The sequence below is a fragment of the Cephus cinctus genome, unplaced genomic scaffold, assembly GCF_000341935.2.
Source record: "Cephus cinctus unplaced genomic scaffold, Ccin1 Ccin1_scaffold0401, whole genome shotgun sequence".
NCBI lineage: Eukaryota > Metazoa > Arthropoda > Insecta > Hymenoptera > Cephidae > Cephus > Cephus cinctus.
In genome coordinates, this window is record NW_014333085.1 from 890,620 (window position 1) to 916,777 (window position 26,158).

The following is a 26,158-nucleotide window of genomic DNA, read 5'->3' on the forward strand; positions in this document are numbered from 1 at the left end:
ACGCGCGTAAGGATGCGCCCGAGAGGGTAACGATGAAAGGCGCTCGTTAATCAACTCGATCTACTTTACCCCTTGACCTCATCTACCCCCTTCTTACACTAACCTCCATCTTCTCGCTCTTCTCTTCCGATACGACCATGCTTGTAGCACTTTGATGCTCTCTCTCTCTCTCTCTCTCTCTCTCTCTCTCTCTCTCTCTCTCTCTCTATTTACTCTGTCGGTATACATAGTTGAATTTTGTTCTTTCACCCGTCTCTTGATAGGTGGCACGCTCGGATAATTTTTTACGTCCTTTATTCGGGGATTCCCCTGTACACATCTCGGATGCTGCATTCTACATCTAAAGTGCGTCCTCCTCTCTTACGGTAAATAATTTAATTAGGAATGTGATTGCTTTTTATTTGTTTTATTTAATTATTCATGTAATTAAGCCAAGACTTCTTGCTAGTCATGGTATTTCTCAGGCCCCGACCCACTAATGTCTATTACCTACTACACTACCACGTTACACTTCACGTGGTTCGAATCAGCCTCTCCACGCGTTTCAGATAAATTACAAGGATGATCATTTATTTTTAAAATTACCCTCATATCCTGTCTCTCTCACCAATATCAATGCATTTTGCATGACAAACGGCCTCACGGTTCATTCTTTCCCAGATGCAATTTACTATGGGTCCTCGGGGCGTCTCGAGCACTTTCACAGTTTTTTCTTATTTCTTATAAATACTTCACAGCAACACCATCTACGTGACTGTCGTACCGTAAGACTGCACGCTCCCAAGACTTGTAAAATTGTAGAAAAATTGCTGGAGACAATACTAATGCTTTTAGTTTCTTTTTCGAATGGAAAGACAAGAAGCGAAAAAACCAAGGGGACTCTTCTCGACGAAACCAATGACGAAAAGGATGGAACTGAAGGAGGTTCCAGGATTTGTCTGGACCGAGCGGCTCGATTAATTTATTCATCCAGCCTGTTGATTTATCCTCAGCGTCGACGTCGGCGTGCCGCAGCAGACTTTTATAATTACATTTCCCAAGCGAAGATGCGACTTGGTCCAGAACAAGCAAAATCTAAAGAGAAAAGAAAGAAAAAAGGAGTCAGCGTCTAGCTCTGGATATAAAAATGAAATTTGTTCTCTCCTGTATCGAGTGGATATACGTACCTGTCAATATTAATCTCCAGGAGCCGCACTGAATTCCAAAGAAGCTCATGGAAGAAGTTCAGACTCGTCGCAGTTTCGCTAGGAATACGAATTGGGTCTCATCAGCCTGCGCTTTTCTTACATCCATGCATATCTATACACTCTGCTACGTATAGTAGATACATAGCGTACAGTACCTTATACTTATCTCTTACGTATTCCCATTGGTTGCCATTCAAATTGTGATAATATCTTGGGTAGTATGAATACCATAGGCCAATCGAATAGTCAATCAATAAATTGTGTGCGGTGATAGTAGAACCAGTGAGGGCTGTAAAATAAATGAAAACCCTATATAAGCTACTTTAGTTGGACTGTGTCAAAAATAGAAATGTCTACTTTAGCCAAAACTTTTAATAAGACATAATTGCGTCCCTAGACATAAATATTACTTGGCTAAGTGGGATAAAAAACTTTATTCAATATGCACGAATGATTATAAAACAATAGTCGATTATTGGCTTCTCAAGTAGGTTCACTAAGAGTTCACATTGACTGATACTTACGGTTCAAACTTTAAAGCACCGGCTCAAGTACGATTCAGCAATGCAAGGACTCGTTCTCGGGATTCCCAAAGAAGTTTGCCACTCGAAACTATATTGCGGCAGACTATAGTTACCTCCTATTGACATTAAAAAATCATCCTTTCATTAAATTACTCTCAATCGAGATACGTATAATTAGGTAACTCGGAGATATAATTATCACCTTAAAATGAAACTTGGCAATTTAGATTTACCCTTTAAAACTCTGCAATCACAGGCTCAAAGTTCTCTCTACATGCCTTCTCTCTCTCTCTCGCGCTTCCAAATGCCACTTCCGCATACTCGTTTAATTATATCAAAGACCCAACTACGCCGCTCTTTAATCATAAACATCCTCGAGAATCGCGAGACTCCAGAAGGCGCAAAGTACATAAAGTACCATCTGGATCGTTAAATGCGCGTATACAGTAGAGTATCGTAAGGCGTTAAGGTAGCGAAAAATTGGCCAGTAAGTTCAAAAGCATTTTCTCGCGTCCGGAGCTTCGCGAAGCCGCGAGAGAAAGACTTTATTTATTCGAGCCGTCGAGTTCGCCCCGAAGGAACTTGAACTGAAGGAAGACAAAAAAAGAGCAAAGATCCGTACTGGGTTGGTAAAACCGACGGCCGGAAAGCGGGAGGGATCGGGGTGGGGGGAGAGGGAGAGAGGGTCTGCAAATTAATACAGGGCTCAAGACTCACCGCCAAGGACAATGAATGAGCATTTGCATTTGGTGTGTAACACGCTGTAAGATTCTTAGTCGGTTCACCCTCCTCTCCTCTCTCTCTCTCTCTCCTCCTCCCAGAGCACCCCTTCGTCGGTCCTTAGGTTCCAGTTTGACAAAGCGGTCATTATTCTAATAGGGTGGGATCTCGAGAGCATAATGGCATTCTACACTGAGGGAAGAGTACATTGAAACTTTATAGCCCGGTCAAATATCAAATGTGATTACTACATGACACTGTGGGAGAGATCTCTGGAGTCTCTAACTAGTTTAATTCTATGTAACTACCTGGAGCGACGAAGACCCCCTTGAACTTATGGTAAACTGTCGAGTATTTTGATAATGGATTTTTTCTTAATTAACGAGATTCTGAAGATGTTTAAGTAACTGGAGGTAGATGAATTAAATATTAATCGATGAATATTTTTAGTAGAACTTCATAAGTTTGTATAAGCAAGAGCTATTAATAGTTGAATCAAGTATGGCAGCCATCTTGGGTTTCTGGTATGGTATTTCAATGAACCAATTATAATGGTCTGTTTGTATGTATTATTGCAGAACGTTATGTCGATATGAATGAAAAGTTTAAAAGCATCCTCGAGAAGAGGTGTATCCTCGGTTCTATGTATAGGCTTTACTAATATTGCTAAGTGCATCGTCAGCCGCTTGGTACAGTGTTGTACGAGCTTTGATACGATGCACCCAGGGCATGTCTCTTCGCTCTTCCCTGAGGGTCCCCACTTGTCGTGATTACTTCCGATTTTATCCAGACGCAGAAATTGCGGTCCGTCGTCGCGAAGAATGGCAATATAAAGTAGTGCAGCTGTATCTTCACTTGGCGAATCATCCACGAGGGTATTACTGAACGCTCAAATTCATTTGGCTGTGTCTTTTTCTTACTTACCAGCCGTAAGTTAACGCGGGTTCAGCTCTATGTCTGGTTTCCTAATGCTACTGTCGCACCATCTCCTGGAATTTTTTAACGATTGCAACATCAGTCTGCATCTTGCTACAAAGTAGCAGTGAAACAAATTAACCTTATAAAACCGCGATTGGCTCCTCTACTGGAATAGTGTCCTGGACTCCTGGAACATTACTCCAATTACTTTGTGCAGGATTTGAATTTTGATTCTAACCTTCAAACGAATGACCGCTGGAGAAATGCAAAGTTGGACGAACATATATGCATTTACCTCAACTATTCGGACAGTAGAAACCCAACGGAATAACTAGCTGCTATTCAAGATATTCAAAATGTATCTGCACGAGCTCGGGTGGAATTTAAGGATTACGGAGTTTAGCATAATATTAGCAGGTAGCTAGGGGACAACAGCCGGGCAAACCGGGATGGGGTACAGGTATTATTCATGGATTACCTCACTTGTCTCAGCCACAATCCTCCCAAAGCCTCCATTAGAATAATTGCTTCTTCATCTTCACGCTTACGCTACTGCCATGCTCCTCTATACCCATTTTCACGTGTGCGTTTCTTCATATAAACACGCCATTATCTCTGTAGATACCACCAACTTCGTCCAAGCACACTTTTCTTTCTCGAGTCTATCGCGGCTTGCGAAACCTCACTATCATTTCCATGCATCATTTTCACTCTACCTGCATAGTGCACAAGCACACCCTGACGTTAGTTTCATCAAACCTATATGACCACAGATAGTCGATATTAATTAATTAACTGAGCCACAGTCTTACCTCTGTCACAAGGAATATCTCCGACGATAAAAAATTCCGAGCTATCGCACGAAGCAGCTTCTGGCATCCATAATAGTTTCTAGAGAAAGCTTTTCAAACTGAAATCCGTCCACGTAAAATGTGGTAACCTGAGTGCTGATATTTTGCCTAAGCTCAAGTGTCGGCTGTCTGACTACTTTTGGTCTCCAAACGCAAGAAGGTTTTTAAGAGAAGGAATGGATTTCTTTTTCCTTCTTCTTCTTCCTCGTCTTTAGTGTATTCTCTCGTTTGCACATTCTTCCCACCTTAACCGTCACTTTAGTCGAAACACGCATCTTTCTAGGACAATTCTGAAGGATGGTCAGAGCACCACTTGTTATATTATTTGCTGTTAAGTGTATAAAAGCCTTTCAAGTGTTTAATACAAGCTTGGTAATAGCAGGGCATTATTGTCAGGACGAGTGTGGCAAAGTGTCTACTCGGATACTATTCTGAACGCCACCCACCTTTTATGGATTCTTTGTAGTCCCGAGATGCAGTCTCGCCTTTTTCTTACGGATTCCGATCGCCGTCCCTTCACGCTTTACGTGCACCCTTTAACGTCTATTCAAATCTATTTGTTTTAGCACTCCTGCCACACAGCTGATCAGTCGACAGGTTAGACTCGTTAGACTGCACCTTATAATCGATTGGTCGAACGCAAACTTCGTTTGACGGTTAGTCAATTTATTGGTGACGTTTTTGAATAATTACAAAAGTGCATACAAGTGAACAAGGAACAGAAGTAATCAATTTGCAGGTAGAGTGCGTCCCTCTGGGTCAATGAATTATTGATAAGTGCTAAACAAAACAGGTAGATTCACTTGGATGCTAATTTAATATTGTCATATGACAGATAATCCATCTGTATACGACGGACATTTTGTTAATAGATAAAACTTGATTTATCTTCTCATTTGAAGTGTCGCAATTTATTTACTAAATTGTCATGGTTTTTCAAAGAGGGTGTGCAAACCTTTCACGTAAATTCTATCCGCTTTAACACAGAAACCGAGCTGAGGTCAAAGCTTAAGTAGACAGGAAGAGGGATTAGTGTGTACCAAAAGCTCTTTCCTAATTGGAGGGGATTTTTTGGATTAGAATAGCGCATTCTTTCATATTTTTAACATTTTCATGGAAGAGTGCACAGCCGCGTCACAAGAAAGATTGCCATTATGTATATCTGCCACATGCAATATGTAAGACTGTTTGGTAAGTTTTTATCATACGAATGTTAATACATTTCAATTCTTTTTATTTTATATTCTTATAGCTGATATATAAAGTTTTATTTGAATAATTCGTCGGTACAGATTTCGACTTCCATGCCTCCCACTGTTTTGTAATGCGCAGCTCCCTCTCGAGTGGGCAATCGATTTTTGAATTTATCAATTTATATAAACTCGGGTTATCTTAAAATTGTTGGATTAACGTGAGACTTTCTTAAATAGTGTAAAATTATACGGAAGGTGTCTCACTAGTTGAATTGAAATATCACGTGTATAATTTATAGCCAATGCAGAACATACTTCTGGGCAATAAGTGTATTTTTAATGGAAGTAATAAAAAAGAAATCTATCTATTACTTTCCGTATTGACGTATTAAAAAAATTAACTTTTCTCAACACCATAAAGAATACAGAATTATTTTTTGGTTTGAGATTATAAAAAATATATATGTGTATATATCAAGAGATGTGAGTAAAGACAACCCACGTGCTGAAGACAAGAAAAGAAAAGAGTTTTCGCAGAAGAATGTTATTACGAAATAACAGCAGAATGAAATTTCATTTAATCTACAAGAAAAACGTTAGTATCTAAAAAAAAATCCAATAGCAAGTGCCCCTGTTTTACTGTTCTTGTTTCATCGGATAAATTTTCATATTACGCCTATGCGTTTTCCACGTTATCGGCACAGCATTAAAAGTTTATATGCTGGTAGTGCTTTCCCGACTCAGCATCCCCATCCGGTACAGTAGGACCGTAATGAAAAATTCTTCGCATCTCTTCTGCCATTGGAGGATGGTAAAATTTGTAGACGTAATATACATTTTTTTTTTACAAAGCACAAACAATTATATTTCTTATATTTCGGCCTACCGTAATTCCTCTTCGTCCTCCGCCTCCTCACTCTTTCAAACCCATATTACATGCACACTCAAAATCTTTCTCTCCTTTTTTTCTTACTCTCTCGTAGCAGTCGCCTTGCGTGGACACACAAAACATACGGATATTATAAATGATAATTACAAATTGTATTTAACATCATAACTGCTACACATATAGTTCACTCATCAGTTGATCAGCATATCGCAATAGTGGTTGACTAATTGGAAATGCGTACTAATAATACGTAGGTAATTGTATATGTATATACGTATAACCTAAGCATTACACCTTATAAGAATTTTCTTTTTTTGTGAAAATCGTAAGTCAGATTATCGTTTGACATTAAATTGCGTTTATTTGACTAAACCCATTTTCTTCGCTTCGACTTCGTAAATTAATAACCTCCACATTTTCACTACGAAGACCTCAGCTTCCTCGTCCAAGACCTGTTTCAGATGTAACGTAATTAATAGCAGTGCTTGTAATTAAGCATATTATTTATAATGAATAACAAAAATTACCATTTGTACGTCGTCAAGGATACCCTGAGGCGAGCTGCCGGCCATTACCTTACTACAAATGAAGTCAACCAGCGTCGGTTCGGGTTCTCCAATATATTCGATAATTTTTTTATTGATCCATGGTCGTATTCTCTTTTCCATTAACATCTGAAAGCGATGGTAAATACAGTAAGGAAGGTATGACAGTAACGAGAGATATGAAATGATTTAATACATTATTAAATGAACTCACGTTATCGATTACAGCCCAATCTAATTGATAGCCGAACAGGGCATTCTTATCTGTAGGAATTTTATCGATAAGAGATTTAATGTGTTTTCGTTTCTCTTCCTGGCTCTTTGTGCTTTCCTCCTTTCCGGCTTTAACGGTTTCCTCGCCGCCCTTCTTCTTCTTGTCTTCGCCATAATCTGGCGAAGGGAAAGAAAAGAGTTGTGGGATCACTAATAATATTTCTAGATCATGAGACACGCTGCAGGAAATACTTTTCTAAACCTACCTAGAGGAACGAGTTTACGTCTCTTGGAATTATTGGTACCGTCGTCATCGTCGTCGTTATTGAAAACATCCTTGACGTCGATGCGACCCTTTTTCCTTGGCTGATTTGACTGTTGAGAATTCACATTGACACTGGCAGTCGGACTGGCAGGTGTTTTGTTACCTATTGCATGATCTCCACCTCGACTACCACCACCGCCCATTGCAAATGGAACAAAATTACTGCTACTGGTTTTCTCAGGTTCACTGACAAGTGACATGCGAGAATCCTCGTCAAGATGTGGTGGCAGTGATTGCGCCGGTGTGGCCACAGTTAGAGTTGGCGAGGATCTTTTATCCTTTAAGCTTTCCCCGTCAGCCTCTATAATATCTTCGCTCTCTTCTCCGTCACGATGATGATTCTGATGATGACGATGATGTCGCCGATGATGATGATGATGTCGAGGCGGAGTTCTCGATGGTACTTCAGGTTGCGAAGCGTCATCGAAGTGAACTCCGTCGTCACTATCACTATCGATTGGCTCGGTTTCTATTGGTGGCATGATAACCTCTTTTTCCTTTTTCATAACCTTCTCGTCCTCCTCGTCGATAATCGTGATCACCGGCTTCGGCTTGTACTGTTCCTCTCGTTCGGCTTTGAGCTAAAAGTATATACAGTCTTTATGTTAATCTGTCACTATACCTAGAATAACTACTTATCATCCTGGCATCCTTACCCGTTCGAATTCTGCGGCAGGATCAGGATGCGACGCATCCGCATAGAGCTTATCGCGAAGTCGTTGGAGTTCCTGCCGTTCGGCGCATCTGTCGCGCGAATCAGCCTCGGCTTCTAGAGCACGTTCTTCGAGGCGCCGCGAGAGTTCCTTGCCCTTGTAATACTTAGCATCGTCCCGGTCGTCGTCGTAGTCCTCAAGGAACTCCTTCAGGCGTTTAGCTTCTCGTTCTCTCGCCTCCCGTTTTCCTCTCCTTTTCTCAGCTTCCTTCTCGTACTCCTTTTGCTTGCGACGTTCTCGTGCTTCCCAGGTGCGAAGGCGTTCCTGGTAGACGGCTTCCTTCTCCCTGGCGCGTCTCTCATTCTTCTTCCTTTCTTTTGCTTCCTCTTCTTCTTCTCTTTCTCGCATTATCTCCCGTTCAGTTTTTCTAGCTTCTTCTCTTTCTCTCTCACGCTCCCTCTCCCGGTCACGGTCCCGTTCCCGTTCCCGATCACGCTCACGCTCCCGTTCACGTTCCCTCTCGCGATCCCGATCTCGATCTCGTTCCCGGTCACGTTCACGATCACGATCACGTTCACGTTCTCTTTCACGGTCCCTATCACCACGATCTCGATCCCTCTCGCTACGTGGACGATCCCTCTCCCTTTCACGTTCCTTGGACCTGGTGTACAGAGAACAAATGAATCTGCAGAATTGTCCCAATGCTAACCAGGAAATGATAATACTGTACTAACCTGGACTTTGAGCGACGCTTATCTCTTCTGTTACTTCCTGTGCTACCACTGCGACCCTTATGAGACGCAGAAGGACTTCCAGGTTCGCCATCCTGATCATCCCTAGCACCGGAATCATCCTCTCTTCTGTCTTTCCGCTCCTTTTCTCGCTTCTCCCGCTCCTCCTTTTCCACAGCTTCTTTTTTTCGCTTCACTTGGGCCTTCTCCTCCTCCTGCTTCTATAAAATACAAGATGGGGAACGAGGCTAAGTCTTATGGAAATTACAAAGGGGGCTAGCTGTCATAACAAAACTCAAGAACTAGCAATCGTACTTCTTTTGTATTACATCCGGAATTAACGCAGGCGTCTCGTGATGCACTGAATGCAGATACAAGTTTAGAAATTCAATTACAAGAATCGTCCGTGATCAAAACAATACAATGGCATCATGAAATTATAATTTCTTAAAATTGATCAGTCGTTTAAACAAAGAGTAAGTGAATACTAAATGCAACAACAAAACTGATAATACTCTCTGTAACGAAGCAATGAACGATTACTAGTTTTACAATAATTAAATTGTCATACATAAGTATTGCAAAAATTTGTTCGTGGCTTTGTTGTATACTCACACCGCTGGAGCATGCTGAGGCAGCAGCATCTTACACGATATCTCGCTAACATATCAAGTACCTAAGTGCAGGTACAAACTTTGGAAACAAACATAAAGGATCCCTTAACTTTAACTTAAGACTAGATACCATAATACTAATTAAACGCATCATAGAAGGCCACCCAATGTACTTACAACATTGCAAATGTGCCTGTAAATGAACAAGTGTCTAAGAACTATGGAGACATAACATTGGAAAGGGGTTGATTATTTAGTAGTACTGACGGTACTCAAGAATTATTAGAAAGTATTATTATACCAATCACAGAAGTGGAGTCGTCTCGCAGAAGGGTATCCATCAAAACATCTTTCGCATTTGCCAAGAAACTGTCACTGTGTCTGTCAACATTGTATCCATCTGGCTATGGCTATACGCGGCAGCTGATGCAGCAAACTGTTGAATATCAAATGCACAAAAGTTTGCCCATCCGTTACTTTTCATTAAACTCACACGACGCTTTAGAATTGCAAATATAACACGTTTCACCCTCATACGTTTTACGTAAACCTTTATAATTGTGGGTTACTGTTTGGAATATGGATCTTTCTCTTCTCCAAGTATATCAGACCGATAGTTTCTGTAGAAGTGACACTTTCTTAAACTGAACGCAGTGAATAAATTTAAAAAATAACTTTACTAAGAAGTTTTCCCAAAGAGTAAAATATCTGCATGCTCTTGACACCGCTAAAGGAGAAACAAGAACTTTAGTATGAAGCATCGAACAATTAATGACACTTCCATACAGTAACCCATTGCTTTAATCTAACCAGAGTAAAACAAGTAAGTGCACGTGAGAAAGTAGATGCACATTGTGAGGAGAGAAATGGACTTTTCAAGATTATGGAAATAATTGCCATAGGGATTCGGGTGGGCATCTTTTATATATTTTTTTTTGTTTCTAAGAAAACTACAAGAACCGAATGACTGTGTTGGTTCATGGTTGTGGAGTTTACTCACGGTGTGAAGTTGACTTGATCAGTCAGTGTGGTGGTACCGGAGAATGGAGGAGAGCGCACCTAGGTACTACGTACATGTCTGATCGAGACGCTGACAGAAAGCTGTTTACACAAAATAAAGACAACAACTGAACAGTCGCCATTGTGATAACAGAATCAATTCAGTGTGTATATCGTTTAGAAGGTCTCGATCCATATAAAGGTATCCTTAGAAAGAATAGCTAAAGTAACAGTGCGCCCCGTTGATTAAGCATTTCATAGTCACAGTTAAACGTCAAAGATACATCCGTCGCCCTTTGTTACATATGGACGCTCAAAGAGAAATTGAAGACGATTATACGATCACACGATTATACCGAACTGTTGTACCACTTAAACATGGTTCTGTCCATATGATTTCGATTAATTCTCATGGTAGAACAATCTTCGAGTTGTGCAATAGTCCTGAATAATCGTATACTGCATAGAAGTACGTATATGCATACTCTCTCAATTCTGCAATGTTTATTGCTTTCGCTAACTCTTTTACAATTCCAAATGCATTGCTAAATACGCGAAAAAAGCGACAAGTATGTGCAGCTAACGTATCTAATTCTTGATTGAGTTTCCAATTAATAGGATGACTGTTTAACTTTAGTTTTTATTGCACAGGTTGTTCTTTTTTTTTATTTTTTTATTATATCTTTGCTCATGTTTTTTGTTGGTTGGATATGCTCTGACTTACCGACGAGGCTGCTGCTGGCCTGAGAAAATACGAGGGTTGTGCTGTGATTGACTCCCTTCAGAGCCAATGAGTGAGTGAAAGGGTGGTCCCCACACACAGCATTCCTAGGCGTGTGCGTTTGCTGTGTGCGACGCACGCTGCCTGTTATTATAATTACAGCAACGAGTCACGGCTCCAATTGTTTAGAGCTAACACACCATACACGCACCTCACTACTAATTACTTAATTGCTATGGTTTATCGGTAAGCAGTTATACTTGACAGTCCAGTCAGTCATTCGGTCATTCCATTCATTCATTTATCTCAATTAATTGTCCGAATATGCCAAGCATGCGCCGAGTGCAAACTTTGTCTTTCAGAGTTTGATAATGAACTTGCGTGGAGGATGGACACGTTAGTTTGACGTTTTTCTTATCGTTCGCACATCGGCGCGATTTACTTTACCATTTAGAAAAAAAAAATCCAATGGGCTGCATTATCCTCGAAAGAAACGAAATATCCATATTGCCTGCTGTCATGCGATACATGATTTGTCTCCAGATATTTGTTTTTGTATATTTTAAGTACTTGGTATTGACAAGGAGACAAACTTATTGTATTTTTTAATGATTATGCTGTGATAATATATTTTGTACGATTGTGTAATTCGATAAATAGTGAAGAATAAATGACTTTTTGACATTTGGAAATTTCTTTTCATAAATCTTGTAAGATTCTCTCATCTAAGCAGGTCCAAGTCCCACGCAATGTCGTTACTCGTGTCAATCATTTGGATGGTTCTAGTGAATTTCTAAATTGTCACTGATTTGTGAACAAATTAATTGAATTGTTATGATCTTCGTTACAATCATTGTGATTTCAATAAATTCTTTTGTCACAAGTGCAAATATTGTAATGCACATTTTTCATAATCCTTAGTTAATACGAGAGTCCATCATAATCATGAAAAGTACTAATTAATTTAAATCAATCAAATGCAGTATGATATACGCTAACAGAATATGAAAAATGTGTGTTACATTTAAAATAAAGCATACTAGTTGTTCAATGTAATTTTCTAAGATGTGGAAATTCCTATTCAGAATAAAAACATGTCGATATCGCATGTATAAGCTTATGCTAAAAATTCACTTATGTCTGATCCATAAAGTACCATAGATACTTTTGACCACAGAGCAATAAGAGATTGGATATGAAGGAAATTATCATAACTACATGAAAAGAAAAATATTGTTATTAAGTGGATAATAATTACCTTCATGACTTCTCGAAATTTTCCGATTTCCCGCGTTATCAAGTCTCGCTTACTTTCTTCTATTTCGGCATCGTCCAAGTTCAAAGATTTCGCAACCATTTTGGTCTGATGCTCCTCTGAAGACACGTACAAAAAACAATGTATATATTATTACTTAACTGCAACGATACAAAGAATGCTTGAAAACAATTTTTCATTTACCTGGAGCAACTTGAGCCATTTCTAATTCATTAGCATGTTCCGTAATAATTTGAGTAATGCGAGCAAGTGCATCGGCGTCTACCACTCTCATTCCTTCATCCATATAATCGTCGCCTTCCTCACCTTCGATACTTTCGCTAGGAGTTTCATCCTGTAACGGCGACTGACCTCCTCTAAGCTTCTTTCGTCTTTCAGCTAAAAATTATACATGTGCATCGATACAGACAGTGGAATTGTTGAATTCATGGTTTCGATCAAGTTAATAAATGTATGATAATCCTTAGAATATAAAATATTTTTTTCTGTACCTTTAAACTGATCCAAAACGACCTTTGTCTTGGCGTCAACTTTGACAACAAGCTTTTTCGTACCAATTTCCATATCGTGTAACAGTCTAACAGCCCTCAAGCCAGCATCAGGTCCTGCGTACTCGCAGAATCCAAACGCCTGAACCCTCTTCCATGATAGAACATGTCCACAAGCACCCAGGATATGACGAATCATGACATCAGGTGCTCGGTCCATTATATTGCCAACAAACACAGTAACCGGAGGTCCGGATTCTCTCTCACGACGTCTGTTGTTATCGTGGCGGCCCTGGTTGCGTGCATAACGTACAGCTGGTGCTGAGGTCTGCATCGCAGATACGGGTGTTGGAATCATCTAGTTTTTATAAATGGTAAGTATCTTAATAATGCGCATCTCTACTCATGCATTCCATACAGTCTTCCTACACTCTCCCAGCCACCACGTTTTATCGTTTCACGTGTCGTTTGTCATCTTTGGCCAATGGAATAGTGAGTTTGTCAAAGTTGTATTACAGCAAGCAAATGAATATATAGTAAGACGTTAAAACAATACTTGAAATTAATATAAAATAAATTTACTAGTATAACAAGCTTTTGCCAAAATTTCAATTGAACGTTAGAAATGCGTGTGTTATAAAAAGCAGCTTTATCAGTCACAATCTTCAAGTGGACTAATTTAATTGCAGGATAGCTGTTATAAATTTTCATTGTAAGAATAGGAATCATTGTACAACAAAATATATGTATACTGATGGAAAAAAACTATATCCATTGATATAAAACGACAATATAAAGAATATCATACTTTTTGGATAAGACATATATTAGGTTAAACATTTATTCAATGACTCTCATGATTATTTCTAAATACTAATACAATAATAAAATATATAGTGCTATTATACATATACTTCCTACTAGCATTAAATAACTTAAGCAGTGAAAAATATTGTATCAAATACACTTACATGAGCCATAGGCATTACACCTCCTATAATGGGTGGCGGAGCTCCAACCATGTAAGGCATAGGTGGCATGCCTGGTATCCCCATGGGAGGCTGTCCAGGGTATGACATTCTGTCTCTTATTTATAACCAAGACAATATGCTGAAATCATACAAATAAATTGATAATACAAAAAGATATAAAAACACATGTCATAGTAAGTAATTCTTTACATTTGACATAATGCATGATGATACCACATACTATTAATTCCTGTTTAAAAATCTCAAAAGCAATACATACTTTTGGTATTGAAAATAAATTATTTGATAAGACATCTTGCACAATCGTAAAAATAGAACTTGTACAAATGCATGCAGACAACTTTGCTTATAGCTACAAGCCAAGATAGTTTGACATTACTTGTTAATTTCATACAAATAATTAACCACGCCGGTAACCAAGAAGAAATGTTAACACGAAACTCTCACATATATTCTTAAAATATTACACTATTCGTTAATTCATACGAAAGATATGAAAATATTCATTGCGGCTGTTACGTTGAAAACGATGCCAGACTAAAATTTCAATGGAGGCCACAGAAACCTAACCATTAATAATCTGGATAAGAATGTCATTATAAAGCTCGTATGGACTTACATAGTAAACTTCTTATTGCAATAAGCACAGCATAAGTCATCGCCGTAGGAAACGTAACGTCATCTTAATAAAATCCTCAAAACGCAGAGATATTCTGTTTCACACACAACAAACTGCACCTCAATGCCAATTATCCCTTCGCCACCATTGTGGCTTCGTACTGATCAATCAAGAAGGCTGTGTACGCGTTGAAGACGCTTCGGTAAGTTAGTAAATCATACTATTATAGATTGAATTAAAATTTAAAATATATAAAAGAAACTTGTTCGCCTGATTTGCAAAATTTATTGTACTATTCGTGCTTTAAGCATCTGATATTTTGTATAAATTCGGTAATATACTAAAAGTAATTATTGTGCTCCGAAAGCCTTTGGCAACATAATGTTTCTTTAGGAACGTCTACTTCAGCTGATCGCTCCAAGAAACCGTTTCATAAAATGGCAGTGCATAGGCAGATTAAATAAGCCGTTGGCAAAATAGTGTAAAAGAGTGGAAATTATAAACATTTCGTAAGCACCGAGTTGCACAGTGCGAGTGTTGCTAATTGTGTTCGGTTTTATATTACTCAGTGAAGGTATATGACGATTAAATACGTTTATACATCATTTAATCCATATTTCCTACATTGTATTTCCCTTTTGATTTTCAATCTCTATATTTTCTGTTCGTACAAGATATTTTCAGTTTTCTTACGGACTGAAATATCTTTATTACGCGAGAATTCAGTTATTTGACAATTGCTGTCGTCAATAATGTGTGAAATCGTTGCCTTATCGATTAGCTAATTGATTGTCATTACAATCGTTATCATGCTCCAAAGTTTGTTTTTGTTAACCCCCTTGTTATAGTTTCAAACATTACTATTGTTTTAATATTTTATTGAGCTTCATTAATTTCATATTATTTATAGCTATTGTATCTCAATGAATATGACATTGTGTTGCAGAAGTAATTTTTTTTATTGTCACAATAAACATACAAAAGCACACGTAAGTATTTCATAACGAAAACAACAAATTTCAAACAAAGAAGTCCTCTTCTTCGTATCTATACATATATAAATTTATACATATATTTATTTATCTAATACTTCACATTAATTTACATTATCAATGTATTACTCCAAAATATTTAAGTAATTGTATAACTATGAAGATATGCCTTTATATACAAGGATCTCCAAATTATGAAGCATAAAAAATTACTTATAAAACATGATATTCATCATTACATATTTATATCGTATTATGTACTATCATTTTTGAAGATACAAATATAATTATATTATCTTATTTGTACATCATTGTGTACAAAATTATAAAAACTAGGAGAATATATAAATAAAGATATTGTCAGGCCCATTTTATTTTTATTTTAATTGATCCAAGATTTCTGACGTCAGTTGCTTGTAAATATGCAATATGTCATGTATATATATATATATATATATATATATATAAATTTTTAATATGTATTATCAGAATGTTATAGACATTATGAAAATCTGAAAGTCAATAATGGCACCACGACGAGCAGAAGAGATACCTCTTAAAAGAATTGCAGCATCAGGTTGTCGTTTACCAGAAAGATTACCTCCTGGAGAAATACTTACTGATATCACCCAAAATCAATGGATGCTAGGAGACTCCATTGGCTGTGGAGGATTTGGGGACATATATTTAGGTTAGTTTTGGCATATATGTCACACATTTTTTCAATTTTGTTTTAATATTTTTCAAATATAAAATTTATTTTCACAGCATCAAACGATACGACGAAACCCGTTGGACAAGATGCAAAATATGTAATTAAGATCGAACCTCATAATAATGGACCATTGTTTGTCGAGATGAATTTTTACATTCGAGTAGCTCGCAAGCATAAGAGTATGTTAGATATGATCACTAACTCATCGTACATGAAAACATAATCGACTGTCTTTAATCTTTATTAATATTTCCTACAGTTGAAAGCTGGTGTAAATCACAAGGTATGCGCAGAAGGGGCATTCCCACATATGAAGGTTCAGGTTCTCACACGTATCAAGGACAACGATACAGATTTTTGGTAATACCACGATATGGTATTGACGTCGGTAAAGTGTTTCTGGGACATGGTAGAAAACTTCCAGCGAAACTGGTTTATTCACTAGCTGTACAAATGGTAAGTAAAGTGTCAAATAATAAAATTTCACGTTCATTTCCCAATTTATTTCGTTTTATTGAATTTCTCTAATAGCTAGATGCATTGGAGTACGTTCACAGCCACGGTTACGCTCATGCTGATGTCAAAGGATCAAATATTTTGTTTGAATTGAATGGCCGTAGTGTTGGGGCGGAACATCCTCAAGCATATTTGGTAGACTATGGCCTGGCGTACCGTTTTCAAACAAGATCCGGTGTTCACAAGCCATTCGTACATGACGAACGTAGAGCTCACGAAGGGACATTGGAATTCACCTCACGAGATGCCCACCATGGGAGTACGTGTATATATAATAAAATAGAATAACTATGAAAAATATATCAACTCTATTAAGTTTATCACTCAATCTATTAATCGTAGCACATTCAAGGCGAGGAGATCTAGAAACTTTAGGCTATAATTTATTACAATGGCTCTGTGGAAGATTACCTTGGGAAAAGGCAGAAGGCGGTATGCCTGCTGTTGTTAATCCTGAGGAAATTCATGCCCAGAAGGAGATCTTACTGACGGACGTACCACTATTTATGCGCGAATGTTTTCCACATAAAAAAAAACCACCTGGTAAGTAGTTTTAAAATCACCAAACAAATACCAATTATCAATTTAATCTAACAATTTACTCTTTGCGCAGCGGTCATTACAGAATACATGGAGTATATTGCTGACTTGAAATTCGAAACGCGGCCAAATTATTCTTACCTGCGATGTCTGTTCGCGCGCGGCATCACGCGAGATGGACCGATGGCGTCATTACCTTTCATTAAACGATCTTCTAATGAGAATTTGTCATTTGCCAAACTCGATAAGAGACCCTACCTACGAGAGAGAAGACCCTGTAAACCCGTAAATGGCGAGGTAGATATAAATATTGAAAGAATCATCAAGGGTGTTTTGTTAATTTTATATGATACATAAAACATTGATTTCTTACAGGCAAGAATGACAAGAAATACTCAGCCAATAACACCAAGGAAAGAATTCAGCTGGGAAGCTGTGCTCGCACGGCATCCTGATAAACTTGCTAAGATAAGTGTGCAGCCTCCAGCATCACCTCTGACACCGCCCCCATCACCGCCACCGCCATCTTTGCCGACTTACGCTATGCTACAAGTCATCCAGAAAATGAAAGATCGTCAAATGGGAATCGTTAAACACAAGATGTCTTTAAAGTCTCAAGAGTAAGTATAGTACATGGGTTTGTGGACTCAGTGTGTACGTTTAAGCATGTTGTAATTTAATGATTTTGTAGCAACGACCTAAAACCAAAATGGATGACACCAGCCATGGAGGAGGTAGCGCGAATTAGGAAAAAAACAGCACAGTTGCCAATCGAAATATCCAATTTTATTTCTTCACCGTGCTTTTCCCCTCGACTGACCCGCTCCCGCTCAGCGCAATTGAAACGTGAGTAATACTTTTAATTATAGTTGATTTTTCAAAATACACCGTTAAAGCTGTTATTACTGTACGATGTAAAAATGTAGCAACTATGTTTTGGAACAATTTTCTTTTTTTTTTTATGTATAGGTCTCACTAGCACCGCCGCTGCAAAGAAAGTCCGAAACTGTCATTCACGAGAGACGGAACTAGTGAAAATAAAAAAAGGGAAGAACTTGGATCTAAATAAAAACTAATCCTATTACGTTTAATCGAACTTTAACTTTGATTTTTTTAAATGCGACTTTTAATGCCAAGGCGTCACCGAAATTGATGGATATATCGTTGATTATTAATTATTAACAATTTCCAAATTTTTAGGTTAAGCTAAATAATTTGTCAGTCATTAGACGGACAATAAGGTGAGGCGACATTTGTGACATCTGTCTCACAATCTTAATAAGACTGCTTTGTCATCACAGTTCGTTAAATGCAAAACGTTTATTAATTGACACGAGAACCATTTAATGCGCTGTATACATTGAACAACTAGTTATAGTGACAATAGTAATAACTATAATCTTTCCTTTTTCTATTACGAAAATTACAATCTAATTACAATGAATTATGTCACTGTGAGGCGATTATAAATATTTGCAATTCTTCCCTCTCAGGGTGTTAATTAAAGATGATATATTGAACTAGACAAATGATTAGGGAAGAGATACAATCGGTATTATGACGTGTAACAGACTTTTTAAATCCATTTTATACGTTACTGTTGATATCAATTTGTATATTTGTATAATTTCATGAAATCGTCACTCACAAAACAATACCATAACAATGTCTTCGTCTCGCTTATACAAGATAAATAGCAATATTTTTACGAATAATAAATCTCCCATGATTATAAAATTTTATATACACTTGCAGTGATATATATTTAAAAAACGAAGAAACTAGATTTATCTTTTCTTCTCTGTGAGACAGAAGGGATGATTTCATGACACGAAAGTTTGAAAATCAAATTGTAGTATTTGTTAACATTAGGACAGTGCGCTACATAATAGATCTAATATCATTAATGAAATAATTGCGACAAACAAATATAAATGTGGGTATATGTATAAATTAATTATGATATAAAATCATTACGTTTACATAGCGCTCGAGGTAATGGCATATATCCATTCTTTAAAACTCGACCAGAGTATTCTGGGCGTATTTTCCATTAGATATCCCGATAAAGTTACATTCATGCTCTGGAATATCTTCTATTTTTCTCTTCTTATATTTTCAATAAGATAACTGACGCAGTATAAAATACCCTAGACTCCATAGTGAAACTTACTATGTTAGTCTATTACGTAGGACATGATCGAAGAATGAATTGTATTGTTTGAGCAATCAAGCTTATCTGTAAAGATATCCAAGATGGCATAAATGTAATTGATATTAAAAAGAAACTTATGTTCGTCCCTGTTGGATGATTAATGCTTCTGAAATTAGTGAGCTCGTGAAAAGTATAAATGCATAGTATAAGAGTGAAGAAAAATTTAGTTACATGGCTACGATCTTAAAAATGTATCTAAACTATTGCGACCGTAGCTTAATAAAGGTGTCTTGATTATCCACAATGAAGAAGTACGAATAAATAATGCTTCTAGTTTGCAAATACGGTTTAGAGAATTCGCAAACATTAGAGTATATCCTATATATATAAAACTTTTTCTCCAATTAATAACTTCATCGTACAATGTGATCGTTGTTAGTCTCCTTTGATGAGTTGCATCTTCCTAAAACAGGACCCGAATGGACCAATCGGACGTCTAGTTGAAGTGAGAGAGTGTTTTTTTTTTACATTAGAATTAAATAGATAAATTATAAGCTATTACAAGAAGAGGCGACTTTTATTATGATTATTGTTATCGCTGAATATCTTTTTTTTTTATTTTACGTGTACTCGAGAAATTGCTCTATATGATAATTTGTAATTGAATGTCGCTTCTGTGGAAAAGAAAAGCATTCTATTATCAATTATCCATTCATGTATGTACATAGAGAAATACACGTTAGAACGGAACATTAAGGTTTGAAATTAATTGATCCTTTCTTTAATTTTTTTTTTCAATTGTCTTTCTACTAATTTATTCTTGATATTCGTTCATGCGTACATGTGCAACACAATTATAAGTGTTAAGCTCGTTACGTATAATGTATTAACTTGAGAACCTCGCTTCAATTAAATAATGTGATACTTTTACGATCATCAAGTATAACGAAACGAAGAATGATTATGATGAAATATAACATTGAGCCTAAGCGCAGAATCTGTATCCATAAACTGATATATGTCATGATTATTTTGTATATTCTTGTTTTATCAGTAATCAAAATATAAATGTGGAGCGATTACATATTAAGCAATGCGTACACTAAATGTCTCCATGTCGTATATACATACAAAACCATCATTTGCCAATAATTCATTTGTTACCATCTCTCATTATGCGCTTCAATAATTTTATGTGAAACAGGTTAGCTACTGCAAACTTTTTTTGTATTTTTTAAAAATCAATGACAGTAAAATGCAGAATGACTATAACCACTAGATTCGAACCGCCTAATGCTCAGAAAGCATTCCCCATTCATCCCGTTGTTGGATGCAGCGGCAGGCATTGCGTGTCTAATAATAGAACGGCGATTCCGTCGACATATATGCCTGCACGCTCCCTAATATACGTGCGTGTATATATATTCCCGGCTCACGCATAGTAAAGAAAAAAAAATAAGCATAGTGCGTGGGGGCTAAAGAAGCGTGTAAAGCCACTTTCACGCTGAACTCCAGGCAGTAAGCATGCGACCGTGTCACGTCGCATGTAAAAGCATATCCTTATGCATTGCAGTGCAATGGAGATGAAAAATTAAAATCTCTCCATCGGCACGTCAGTTTATGGATTAATTTATTCTACTAAAGTACCACTAGCGCTGTACTACCGTACTGTGTATTCTTTGTACTATAAGCTCTTTCGTAATACTCGGATATCTTGTTCTTGGGATTTTCTAAAGGACAAAGGATACGGGCATAGAATGCTATGTTGTAAAGTTTTCTTTTTCCGATTAGCGTAATTAAAGGAACGTACGAGGTAACGGATTTTATATTGAACTGGCGTCTTTGAGAATTGTGCAGTTATCATCAACTTTCTTTAGCAGAATTCAGTGTGGAGACTGCGTTATATCCTAAACGCAGCCGTCGTAACGGCTGAAGTGACGCCGGTTTCGGTCACGTCGCTCGCGCTAGTAATAAAAATTTGAAACGTTGTCATTTAGTAGAGGAAATATCGGTTAGCCGCTTCGCCCGAATACCGCCTGTTTCTTTTACGAGGAAATAAACATAAACAAGCGAAACCGTGAGGTTTATTAACTTTGAGATACCCGGAACTAGGAAACGGTAGTAACACGTACAGTGAAGAAATATAGTGAATTTCATACTACATGATCATTTTAATGCTGGTTTAACGTCTGACAAATATTTATATATATATATATTACTGGTAATATATTAGTAGCCACATATCTGAAGGCACCGTGGGGTCTTATTCTTAGAGAGCGCAAAAGTGGCAAACAGGTTAATAGGCTAATACTATTATTACATTGTCTTCCAAAAGCTTCCTACGAGTTAAACGCTAGACATCCGCAATAGTTCGTTACTTTATTAAAGTAAATACCCCAAGAAATATTATCCACGGTAACATATAAAATCTATATGACTCACTATTCTTAAACTTTTGACTTATTCATTGAACAAGTATAATTATGCATAGTCAAGTACATTACGTCACTACTCCATCGTCGAAGAAGTACCTATAACGATTCTAAGAGTCAAACTGGGTTACTTCTAGTGGAACAGGATCATCGTTCTTCATTAGTCAATATCTTTGATACGTTAAAAAGCAATACTCGCATTCTTAATTGAACAATAAAGTCACATATCATATGTATAAAAGTCCCGATTCCCCAAAAGGATTTGAATTTAATTGAGCTGCGTTCGAGAATTCAAGACTAAACTTTGTATTTTATTGTGAATTCTACAGCGTGACGGATATGAAGATGATCTATATGAATATAATTTTGATATCCTTTGTACTTCCATTGAAGGATGTTGCACCGGGCAATGTACGATAATCAGGATTAAACGCGTGATGGCCAGCAGAGGACGCGCTACTGAGTAACTTGTTATGTTTATAATATATATAAGTATATGTAACAGAGTAATGTCGCCAGTGATCGAACCTGATGCTGATCAGAGCGGTCGCACTTGAGCGTGTTGCCTAAGTTCAGTTGGCCCCGAAGCTTCGCTATGCTTCAGTCTGTCTCGCGACCTCGCGGCGAAGGGATGTCGGTTCCTCGGTTTGTCTCTCGCCGAACCTCGTTGCTCCAAGTGAAGTAAAAGATTCTTATTTCTGGAGGTACTGTCAATTGTGACGAGAGTGACATGTGATAAGTGTGGTGCTGAGTGCTTCCAAGAGTCGTAAGAGACAGGAAGTCGCTTAAAAGGGATACGTTTGGCGGATTTTCTCTACGTCATGGGGAGCGAGGCCGATGCAGAGGCTGCTGCTGCCAGTGCTGTCGATTCTGATGGCTCTGTTAGTTGGGAAGATTTTTTTGGTGAGTCTTTTTTCTTATTGTTCATTCAAGAAACAGAGGTAAATTAACCGATTGTTGATCGACGACCAAGAGGTTACTAGGGATACTGTCGGTATGACAGTTTGTATGGATATTTTGGATGTCACTGAAAATATAACAGGGTTATGTTTTGGATGTAAAATAAATACTGGGCTTTTGTACGTAGGGATTGTACTGTATTTTCTTGACAGATATATGTAGGGATGTACTTGGTATCTCGTACTTTGATTTTCCTCAGTTAAACTTTCCTGATTGATTAGCCGGTAATATAGTGCTTTAACGACGTGCCATCGAGAGTAATTGAAAGAGGAATCTGTTTACGGATTCAAAGTTCCGTAGTGGCGGGATCGTTACTCAGTTTGAAGAGCATTTGAACGAGAGAAAAAGAAGAAAAGTCATTTAACGACACGTAACATATCCATTCTTAGCCGTATCATGGGTTCATTGGCAGTTAGTAACAAAAGGTAATATTTGTCTTACGTGCATGTAAATAGTAAACAGAAGGATTGCTCTCTGTAACAACGTAGCAATTCCGTTCGACGATAAAGACGTAGTTACGTGCCGTTGAGTCGTGGCATATACAGAACATTAAATAAACAGTGGAATACGTTTGGACGGGTATGAAATAACTACAGGCGCAAGGGACTGAAGGTATATCTATACAATAATATAATGGCGGGTAACAGAAGGTACGTAAGCGGCGTGAAATATAATCGTAAATCGTTATAAGCACGAGCCATTCATCGACTCTGCCTTGCAGCCGTTTCTTCCGTAAACGGTGGCTGGGATCTGAATAAAACGTGTATCTCGACCAGCCGATATGCATCGCCTAATAGATATTACAATGTAGCGCCTGTGGCGGTTTGCAATAACGGTAGGAAATATTGCGTCAGAATTAGGATGAATTTCATAGACATAGATTTTTTATGTTATCTAGACTGTCGAGACTGAGTTTTATTTATCAGAATCTCTCATACTTTTTGCTTAGCATCTACTCCTACCAGTTCTTTTGCTTCTCTCGATTGTCTTCGGTAACAGGTATTCAACTGATCGAACTTGGCACTTCGATGACCCTTGCCATGTCCGAATGGATGTAGATACTACACCGTTTCTACCTAGCGGTACATAGTAAATATGGCGTCGAAAGCTCAACAACCTAACCAGGTTAACTTATACGGCTAGAATATATCCCCAACTCAGCTGTTCAATTTCAAAAAATTATAAACACATTTCACACGTAATTTTGTCTTGTCAGTATCAGCTAAGGCGCTTCGTCATTACGACAGTCGGGCTGACTTCGTCAGTGTCTATTTACGTAGCGATAAACCCGTCGTTAGCGCTAGGTAGACGGAGGATCTAATTGCTATTAGAAATTGCCGTGATTCGCGCCCTGAAAAATGTACTTGGTGGCGAGATTACGTGGCGATTAAGCCACATCGAGGTTCAGTAATAACAAGCTGAATTGAGGATGTTGAAAAAGATAAAGAGACACTGCGAGCTATCATTTAATGTTGAAATCAAGTCGATTGCCAGTCTTCGTGAAAGCGAGGATCGTTTCGTTATTCTTTGCAAAATTTAAGTGCCTACTTAATGCCTCCACTGGTATCTACCTATGTACGTGCATACATCGACTTACGGATTCATAGGTTAAAAAGATTTTTTTAGTCGCTCCTTTTATTCCTTATTTTTTCCTCTATAGACATTGCCCACCTACTTATCCACCTACCTCCTCATCCACCTCCTACGAGGACTCGAACTATTTTGCAATCGGTATTCCGCAGCGTTTAGGTAAAACGATCGCGTTTTACCCACAATGCTCTGCAGTCTGTCGAGGAGACGTGGCATCATGTAGCAGCCAACTTCCAAGACAAGCGAAGAACTTAAGGATGCGATACGATACACAAAAAACACCCGCTCTGCCGGATGCAGACTTAGAGCCTCGGGGCTTGTCCTACGTCTTTGGTCACGTGCACGCGTGCACGTGCATGTACTTATATATATATATACACACACAACACCGAGTTCAACGTGTCACGCCCGAAACTCGAGCTATGGGTATTATTTTTATTTAATTTATCAACACTCATAAGACTGTATATCCACGTTTCATAACCTCTAAATATTTTCTGCTTCTCTTTTCGCAATGCGGTTTTGCTAGTATCGTAGGAGACCGTCTTTCTCGAGAATCAGCTTCTTCTTCTCCGAAGGGTCAGAACTTTTCTGCGCGCAAGTAGCTATAAGTATTTTAGACAGAATACTCATTAAGCGGCTATCCCAGACAGTGAAGGGTTAATAATTCCCCTTCGTATCCTGACGCAGGATCGCGCACAAAGAGTGACAGGGAGGTGAATGACTTTTTTTATCAACTGACTCACGGCAACGCGTTTCATGAAAGTTGAACGGTAACCGAGGGAGACCCCCCCCCTGCCCAATAACTCATCCCCCCGGCTATTTGATGTCGGGAGGCGTATTCGGTTCAACGGGTTACTTACCCGGACCCACCACGTGTCCATGTAAAGTGCAATGTTGCACATATTAAATATATATAGATAAAAATGCATTTTAATAGTTCTCGAAGGAATCTGTGTGTCGATACATTTCGTTGATTATTCATTAAGGCTATGTTTATTAACGTCCTGTTAATAGCTAGCAGTAATTATACAATTTATTCAGGTACGACTTATCCTATTAACTGGGAAATATACATAGTATAATTTCAACAGTTTATTACGTAAATTTGTTGTTATGGCATGAAGTTAGCTCAAAACGAGCTTATCGATATTTCTTAGTACAAAGAGAGCCGGTTTGTCTAGTAGGTCGACTTTTAAAAGGTACGGACTATAGATCGTGTGGGTTTTAGTAAGGCGTAGGCGTATCACGGGTTCTCCAGCTGCATTTGTAACAGCGACTGTTGGCAAGGAAACGTGAAAGCTTCGGGACATTCATGTAAAGCAGGTTGTTTTATGGTAACAGGTACGAAAACGTGTACTTCTAATGCCGACTTTACGTCTAGCACTTTAATTAGTCATTCACCCTCGTTGTTTTCTGATTTGTCTTCGTAACAGGAATATCAATTGATCTTTTATTTTTTTTTTTTGAATTAACATTGCTCTAACACCTTCCTGTGACATCGTACAAGCATATGACTCTTACACACATATATATATATATATATACCAAAGAGTATGTCTCACTGAAAATAGGTGTCTGAAACAACGTGTTGCATTTTTTTTTTTCATTCTCGAAACTTCTTTTTTGCATTTTGTATAATGCCTCAAATATACACTTGCCTCGCAGTGCCGACTGCGTTCATAACTCAGCAACGAGGTTACACGCTCTGAAAAGAAAATATGCAAGCGTCGCAGAAACGCGAGTCGGTCCCCTGTATTTTTTTTTTTTTTTTTTTTTTTTTTTTTTTTTTTTTTTTTT

The 26,158-nt window shown here is 37.9% G+C and overlaps 3 protein-coding genes and 1 long non-coding RNA gene across 8 annotated transcripts in view; 2 read left to right on the top strand and 2 right to left on the bottom strand.

Annotated features, from left to right (window-relative positions):
- Positions 1–390: 390 nt before the first annotated feature.
- LOC107267417 lies at positions 391–4,636 on the bottom strand. The gene is made up of 7 exons (XR_001537617.2): positions 4,162–4,636; positions 3,828–4,065; positions 3,489–3,536; positions 1,712–3,420; positions 1,343–1,476; positions 1,167–1,244; positions 391–1,074 (listed from the first exon to the last, which is right to left on the bottom strand). It is a non-coding gene; the product is annotated as an uncharacterized LOC107267417 (long non-coding RNA).
- A 781-nt stretch (positions 4,637–5,417) lies between these two features.
- On the bottom strand, positions 5,418–14,599 carry LOC107267414 (RNA-binding protein 25). Of its 2 annotated transcripts, none has more exons than XM_015739100.1 (11): positions 14,459–14,599; positions 13,819–13,957; positions 12,851–13,175; positions 12,543–12,737; positions 12,342–12,457; positions 8,753–8,970; positions 8,022–8,679; positions 7,307–7,946; positions 7,042–7,217; positions 6,810–6,956; positions 5,418–6,734 (listed from the first exon to the last, which is right to left on the bottom strand). In XM_015739100.1, the coding sequence occupies exons 2-11, from the start codon at positions 13,924–13,926 to the stop codon at positions 6,642–6,644; spliced, it is 2,676 nt and encodes an 891-aa protein (XP_015594586.1). In that variant the 5' UTR covers positions 13,927–13,957; positions 14,459–14,599; the 3' UTR covers positions 5,418–6,641. The 2 variants fall into 2 exon arrangements, with proteins under 2 accessions (XP_015594586.1, XP_015594585.1); XM_015739099.2 differs by having other exon boundaries at positions 12,851–13,205.
- A 2-nt stretch (positions 14,600–14,601) lies between these two features.
- LOC107267416 (serine/threonine-protein kinase VRK1) lies at positions 14,602–20,126 on the top strand. 3 transcript variants are annotated; one of them, XM_015739106.2, is made up of 11 exons: positions 14,823–15,032; positions 15,405–15,447; positions 15,940–16,141; positions 16,219–16,344; positions 16,425–16,621; positions 16,697–16,940; positions 17,024–17,224; positions 17,295–17,518; positions 17,597–17,841; positions 17,913–18,067; positions 18,191–20,126. In XM_015739106.2, the coding sequence occupies exons 3-11, from the start codon at positions 15,976–15,978 to the stop codon at positions 18,295–18,297; spliced, it is 1,665 nt and encodes a 554-aa protein (XP_015594592.1). In that variant the 5' UTR covers positions 14,823–15,032; positions 15,405–15,447; positions 15,940–15,975; the 3' UTR covers positions 18,298–20,126. The 3 variants fall into 3 exon arrangements, with proteins under 3 accessions (XP_015594593.1, XP_015594592.1, XP_015594591.1); XM_015739107.1 differs by lacking the exons at positions 14,823–15,032; positions 15,405–15,447 and adding an exon at positions 14,602–14,660; XM_015739105.2 differs by lacking the exon at positions 15,405–15,447 and having other exon boundaries at positions 14,825–15,032.
- A 2,216-nt stretch (positions 20,127–22,342) lies between these two features.
- LOC107267413 overlaps positions 22,343–26,158 on the top strand; it is a 24,907-nt gene continuing 21,091 nt past the window's right edge. Inside the window, exon 1 of one of the 2 annotated variants that reach the window (XM_015739095.2) lies at positions 22,343–22,711. In XM_015739095.2, the coding sequence (XP_015594581.1) occupies positions 22,630–22,711 (82 nt within the window). In that variant the 5' untranslated portion in view covers positions 22,343–22,629. The remainder of the gene's footprint in view (positions 22,712–26,158) is intronic. The other variant, XM_015739093.2, reaches the window with a different exon arrangement.